Source organism: Apaloderma vittatum, unplaced genomic scaffold (assembly GCF_000703405.1).
Source record: "Apaloderma vittatum isolate BGI_N311 unplaced genomic scaffold, ASM70340v1 scaffold818, whole genome shotgun sequence".
NCBI lineage: Eukaryota > Metazoa > Chordata > Aves > Trogoniformes > Trogonidae > Apaloderma > Apaloderma vittatum.
The window spans coordinates 1-7,560 of NW_009732166.1; the positions used below are offsets into that span (position 1 = coordinate 1).

General features: G+C 43.1%; 1 protein-coding gene across 1 annotated transcript in view; it reads right to left on the minus strand.

Annotated features, from left to right (window-relative positions):
- Nucleotides 1-2,782: 2,782 nt before the first annotated feature.
- The window catches only part of LOC104278428 (neuronal growth regulator 1-like), a gene marked incomplete at its 3' end in the record, with an annotated part of 56,710 nt that continues 51,932 nt past the window's right edge, over nucleotides 2,783-7,560 (minus strand). Inside the window, exon 3 of the mRNA XM_009875400.1 lies at nucleotides 2,783-2,908. Coding sequence (XP_009873702.1) covers nucleotides 2,783-2,908 — 126 coding nt within the window. The remainder of the gene's footprint in view (nucleotides 2,909-7,560) is intronic.

The following is a 7,560-nucleotide window of genomic DNA, read 5'->3' on the forward strand; positions in this document are numbered from 1 at the left end:
TCCTTCTCTTCAGGGCTGCTCTCACCCCACCTTCTGCCCACTTTGTGCCTTGAAACTCTGCTCTTCCCAAGGTGTGCTTCTGCACACATCCAGTTTATTCTCACATTGGACGGGGCTGCCACAGCTTCTCTGGGCAACCCTTTCCAGGGTCTCACCACCCTCACACTGAAGAATTTCTCCCCAATACCCAGCTTAGCCGACCTTGCATTTAGATAAACCCAGGAAACATGAGGCTTTCCTAGTCAGCCTGTCCTCAGCAGCAAAATGCTCGGCTCAGGGGTGGGAGCATTTGAGCATCCCAGGGCATCGGTCCCTGCATGGCTGGGAAAACTCATACCCCCAAAAAAGAAAAAATGTTTTGCAAAGCACTAATGTCTTATAAAAAGGTTTCTGTGAGGCTTTTGTTGTTACTGAGCTGTGCATACAAGTGTTAAAAGCTGGAGTTATGTTTCAGGCAGGCCCTAATTCTTTAAAATTCTGGTTTCGTTCTTAAACTATTGATGCTGCACTTTGCTCTTAAATGTCAGAACAAAATAAGTAATACCTGCAATTTATTCAGATGACATTTCAACAATACAAGATTTTCAGATTACAAACCGCAGCCCCCTGTTTCTTGAGGAGTTACTCTGAATGTGTAGATTTTGTGGATTTACATAATGGGTTTGTATAATGAATATTTATATAATGAAAGCATTTACATAATGACTGCAAGTTAAACATGCACAATAAAGATTCCAGGCCAACAATTTATGTACTAAGTTGAAAATCGCCTCTAAATACATTTTATTTTTATTCCTACGGAAGGTTCATTTTATCTCTTGTTCAAAAAAATTGAATCCAACCTTATCCAAGCGAAGGCTGCGTTGATGCAAGCCGTGATAATATTTTGGAATTAGTCTACATCGAATAATTTGTATTCAGAGTTTTCAGTTTCTTATCTTTTAGTAGCAGCTTTGACAAACAATTTCGGAATATTCTAAATATGATTCATTAATACAATTTAGTGTTGTACTCTAGACGTGATGCTTGCATGTAAGCCTCATTAGTGCCACTGGGAATTACAGGAGAAAACTGGTAGAAATTATGAAGTGCAGATGAAGCTTATGCTTAGATAAAGGTAATTTGCTGCAGACAGAACACAAACCGTTAGAGAAATCCGATGTTTTCAACTCTTGCGTTTTGTTTTCTAATAAATCCAGGCTTCTTGTTTGCCAGACTGATATTTAATTGGATTTGAGTGCTGTTGTACTCTCTGTACACAAGAACACACACCTGAGAACAACAGTGGGACCGAGCTACTGAAAGGCAGAATTTCTCCTTATTTTGCAGACTAGTGGGAAGAACATATTCTGTAATTTGCATGAATGATCACATTTTTCCTCTCAGTCCCATGCTCAACCCTTTAGTCAGTATACCAAATCAGTGGGTTCACTGAAAGCCCTTGCAATTACGTGCATTAATTTTGTCTAAATTCAAGCTGAGGAGGATCTATCTCGTTCCTCCTCAGGCCCCTTCTCCAGCCAAAGTGCACTGATGCTCCTTTTCTGCTTTTTCCTCTCTGGGAAAACTTTAACAGCTCCTTTCTGTAGACAATCTAACGCTTTAAGCTATTACTGTAAACCATCACCACAGTTTCCAATAAAATTTTATGTGACATTTAGTTAAAATCCATTTTTTGCTACAACTGAATTTTTTCACTAGTCCCTTGACGGACACTTCAAGCGGAATTTGCTGTCATTGTCTTAAAGGTCAGAAGTTGCTCATTCTTTTTTTTTTTTTCCCCCCCAGATCTTGCTTTGTAGAGCAAACGGTTACTCAGGATTATGAGACACTTAAGATTATGTGATGCTCCATGAAAATGCATGGATTTCATAAAGGTTGTGGGTGCAAACAGAAAGACCTTCACTGAAGATCCAGTATTACTGTAGAGTCCCTGTGGAAGAACTGGTGCCAGACCAGTCCTGCACACAACGCTTGGCTGGAAATGGGGAGCACGTCCTTTCAGAAAGACAAGCCCACCCTGGATTTCTAAAGCCGGTACCTCTGAGCTCTGGAGTGGGGCTGTCCCCCATCCGAGCAAGACAAGACCCCACTTTGCTGGCAGGGAGCTGGCTGGCTGGCCCAGCACCAAGCCAACTGCTGCGGAGATGCCCATAGTGCTAGCGAAAATCTTTCCTTTCCATGAGGAATTAAAAGTATAAATAGAAATATAAAACAGAAACAACGCTTTTAGGTGCCATTTTGTTTGCGCTTCTTCATCCACATAATTTAATTTGTTCAGCGAAACCCTTCTAACGAACTATGCTGTATCATGGAATAAAGGCTCAACGGTAGTTACAGTAAATTAAATCTATTGAGTGACGTGTTAATGTTTTTAACTTTAATTCCTGCTTCTAGAGAGCCCTATGCATTCTTATTTCCTCGTTTTGTTTTTAATTGGAATTGTTTGATAGATGACTGCAGCCTGTTAAAACAGGCTTAAGCCCACACTCATGTTGAGGGTGCCTTCATTCCTACATTCCTACATTCCCGTGTTACGGCAGTATTAGAGTTTTCAATGGGACACCTGAAGAAGCTTTTATTTTCTGAAGGTCAGATTGGGCGCTGGCTTTTTAACGTGTGCAGAAGGGATGCTGTCACCCTTCTGAAATCCAGGGATCACTGAGCCTGTTGCCTTGTTTTTATATAGCTTGGGCAAAAAAGACTGTTTCCCACGATGGGGAAAAATCCACCATAGCGAAAAATCTGTGATAGAGAAAAATCCTCCGTGGGCTGTGCTTACCGGAGGGAGAGATGTGTCTCCAGGAGATGGAAGGCTCCGGCTTCCCCGTGGCCAGGCACACCAGGGTGACGTTGCTCCCTTCGTTCACCACGATGTCGCTTGAAATACGAAATATCTTCGGGGAAACTGGAAAGAAACAAGGAGAGGGTTGGGACGGGAACACCTGGATTGCTGTTATTAGAGGAAAATCCACACCATAGCCGAAAAACGGATATGGAAAAACCTGGCTTAGGTGTGACCACAGCTATTTCCACCACATTTGCAGCAGCTCAGTCGTGGGTTCGGATGCTTGTGTTTAAGAGAAGATTGAGCTTGCTCGTGACAGCTTGAAAAGAAGAAGAAATTCAATTCTTCTTGTGCTTTTAGAAATAATAATGCCTAGCACATCTACTTCATGCATGCGTGCAAAGTCGTATGTGTTCACGGAGAGGCCTAAAATACATTTTTTTCTGTTGTTTTGCACTGCTTTTAGGCTTGCAGTAGCAACATGCTTAAGAAAAAATAAAGCTGAGGGGTTATTTTTTTCATTTCATCAGTAGAATTCTTCACCAAACTACGTTTTCTGTACAATTAATACATTAGAAAACAGAGTTCCACATGGATGGAAAATGATGGAAAATGGCCCACCCTTAAGGGACTGCTTTACTTCTTGTGATGTTACAGAGGGAGGAAAGGAACGTAGGGTCCCACCAGCAAAGGCAGGAATTCTGGATTGCAGAATGAATCTTTCTTTCTAAAGAAATCCATATTTCTTTACATGTCTTATTATGAAGTTTTATGTAGAAATCAAATCAACATGGTAAAAAGACATAACCTTCTGAAAATGCTATATTTGATATGATAAATATAATATTTTGTACAAATACCTGTAAAAGATACAGATCTTACACATAGGTGTTTCAGAACCTTCTGTGACCTGTGCCCTCAAATGGGGCGTTGTTAATACAGGTCTCCCCTCCCCAGCTCAAGTTAAATATAATCAAGATTTCAGCTTTGCAACAGACCAAGCATTGAGAGACATTCTTATTTATGTGTACAGGGTACGAAAAATAAATCTACTTCCTGAAAACGGACTGAAATGCAGAAATCCATCTGAGAGCAGGCTACTGTGAGTAATGGGCCATATGCAGTGCCTTTATTCAGTCTACAATATCTTAAAAATATCTTCCTAAATCTGAGTCCCTTACTTCTTTATCCTTCAAGATCGAATGTACCTCCAGAAAGTCAAGTAAAGGAATCAAATAACATAAAACAGTTCTTCTCACAAGTAAATAGATACAACTGATTGATGCCATATTTGTTGGGAACTGGAGAAGTATCTTCCAGATTAAGTAAAAGGTACAGTTTAAGATTTCCAACAACATTAAACTTCTTATTTGAGGTTCTGCACCTCTGAAGGGAGAAAAAGAGAGAGACTTGCTCATGTTCTGGCACTATTGAAGCAATGCTATTTATCTGGCACCCAGTGCTATTTATCCAGGTGATTTTTGCTTGCCTTCAACTTGTCACTAAATGCAGAGACTGAGTCTGGAGCCCCCGTGGTGTCACGATGGCATCAGGGGAACCAGCACGAGCCAAAGCGAGTGAAAGGAGGTCTCCTGGGGCTTGGCTGGGACAGGGTTGGGAGTGGTTCTAGTGCCTTCTCTTCCCTGCATCCATCACCAGAAAACAGGTGGGTGAAACATCCACTCATTTTTCAGTGCACTGATTTAATCAGCGCCACTGATGAAAAAAGATTAGAAATGTAAGAATATTAATTTCAGTGGGGATGAGGTGCCCTTGGCACAGTCTGCTGCTGGTCCTTCAGGTCACTTGCTGGAGGTCCCATGAGCAGAGCCGCATAAGGATCCAGCAGAAAAGCTGGGTCATGTAAGAATTGTCACTAAATACCCCCTAATATAAATTTGCAAAGAAAATGTACTGGCTGTGCTACCACAGGCAGGAATCTGAAGGAACAGGATTTCTTTCAATTCCCACTGCTGTTTTACCACGACAAAGATCAGCACAGTCTGCTCCTTCCTCTGCTGCTCGATGCCAGTGTTGTCTCCATCCTCCTCTGCCTCTCCTCATAAGGTTTTATTTGCTCTTTACCACTCTGCTCCTTTTCAAGTGTCCTCACAAAAAGCAGCTTATTTAGCCCCATGCTCAGTCTCCCAGCCCTGGATTTCCTCCTGCAGCCCCAGCTCTTCCCCTCTCTTCCTTGTTTTAGGACAGCCACTGACTTCAGCTGTCGGTCTTACCCGTCCTGGTGATGGTTTTGCCCATCATGTTCCAAACCTAAACCTACAGTATTTCGTAAAATATTGTGATTTTGATAAAACCGTATGTCCTAATGGCAAGCAATTATGGAAATTATTCTACGTGTAACCTCTGGTTATGGAGCACGGAATTCGATACAAACAAAATTCAACCCGAAATTCAACCCTCTGTCAACCTCTACGACATATTTGTGGGGTCTATGGCCAGAGGGGCCAGCAGGATAGTTTAGTTGGAGCTCCAACAGTTGCAGTCTCTAGAAATTTTCCCAGAGGCCTGACTAAAGCAGATGTTTTAGGAAGCTGTCTAGTCTTATCCTGGTGATTCCAGGTGATGCTCACGCTGCCGTGGCTGGTGAGCACTTTCAGGAAACAGCATCTTAGTTCAAAATTGCATTCCACTAAATTCAGCTTTCAGAAATCAGATCTTATTATGTTTTTGTCTGCAAGACTGAACATCCCCCTTACTGTCAAGCATCTTTCCCATGACTAAGGACCCATATGTGATAAATCACCTCTTCATCTCGCTCTGCAGATGATTTGAACACCACAAGCATCATTTTTGTAAGGCTTCCTAGATAATATTTGTTTCTCTCTTTTGAGAAATATCTGAAAAAAGGGTCTCATTTCTCATTTTCAAGGGCTGGAATTACATTCTTAGTTACACTTACATGTGCATAAGTGATGCAGCATAGTAAAGCTTTCCACTGGAGTGGGAATGCCTGCAGGGTAGAGCTGCTCTCTTAGTTGCTGTTGCTTTTGTGGGTATGGGAAAGGATGTCTTATTTTCATCACAGTTTAGAATTACCAGGGTAAAAATCTGGGGCCTCTGCATAAGTGCACCTATCTTGTTAACTAAAATATGTGCTGCCTTACTGCTTCCTCTGTTGAAATATCCTACCAAAGTCTGAGCAATGTCAAAATTACAACATACGTGGCTAGAGACAGAGCTCTGTTTCTTCCAAAGGTTCCCCCAGATAAAGGTGATGACAAGTTATGAGCTACATTTTTTATAGTTATGTTTATTAAATCACATAGTAGCCAACTCCCTTTTCAGATTATAATGTAATCGATCCTGTTTTATATAGAGAATCTAGCCAATCCCAACAGAACATATAAAAACTGCCAGAGGAATTGGATTATAAGCGCAGAAGTGTTAAATCTGTGAGTTTGGCAAGAGAGATTTTACCACTAGGTAAAATTTTACCCTCCCAGGTGCTGTAAGTATAGCTGAAGCTTCGTGTATTTGTTTTTCAATTAAAAAATGAGTTGGGGTTTTTTTGTGAAAAATAAGTATTTTTGTGAAAAAGAAATATTATATAGCCCCTTTTCCAGAATCACAAATACCCTTGAGTTCTTCATCCAAATGCTGGGTTGCACCCCCACCTCTCTGTCTGATAATAATTTTATTTTTTTTTTCCTAATTATAACTCCATAATTAAGCAATAAACATGGAGGGAAGAGCAGACGCTGCTTTCAGCAGCTGAACTGACCATTTCTTTTGGACTGGAATTAACGGGTTGACCAACTCATCTGTGTAAATGCTGCCCAGCACACCTCAGAGCCCCCCTGGGCCACGCATCGTGGGTCTGCTTAATGCTTTGGGCACAAAAGATGCTGTTTGGGGTCTGGGCTGCGGTGTGGCATGGAAGCAACCTGGTGTGTTGTGATTCAGCCTTTCCTTCTGTGGAAGTTTCTTCCAGGGAGGGGGCTGCCACATCTTCTCTGGGCAAACTGTTACTCACCATCCTCACAGAGAAGAATTTCTTTCTAATAACTAATTTTGAAACCACCACCCCTTGCTCTATCATTTCCTCTCTGCCTTCATTATTTCTATCTCACTTGTTCCCTGAGCTCTCTTAGATGCTCTATTACACAAGTGCAACTGAGTTTCAAATAAGAAAACCAGAAGAAAAGGCAGTCAAGCCCAGGCACAAGCACAAAGTGGGCAGAGAGTGGGGTGAGAGCAGCCCTGAAGAGAAGGACTTGGGGTATTGCCAGAGGAGAAGCTCAGCCTGAGCCGGCAGGGTGCTCGTGCAGCCCAGAGGCCAGCCCTGCCCTGGGCTGCATCCAGAGGAGTGTGGCCAGCAGGGCAGGAGAGGGGATTCTTCCCCTTTGCTCGGCTCTGCTGAGACCCCACCTCCAGCACTGCACCCACTTCTGGTGTCCCCACCGTAAGCTGGACATAAAGCTGTTGGGACGAGTCCAGAGGAGGCCACAAAGCTGACCCAGGGGCTGGAGCAGCTCTGCTGCGAGGACAGGCTGAGGGAGCTGGGAGGGTTCAGCTGGAGAAGACTCCGGGGGGACCTTATCCCTGCCTGCAGTGCCTGAAGGGACCTACAGGGAGGCTGGGGAGGGACTTTTGACAAGTGTCCAGCCACAGGACAAGGGGATAGGGATTTAAACTGAAGGAGAATGGGTTTAGGCTGGATCTTGGGAAGAAATTCTTCAGCCCGAGGGTGGCTAGACTCTGGGCTAGGTTGCCCAGAGAGGCTGGGGGGGGCGCCGCCCCCGCGGGAGTTT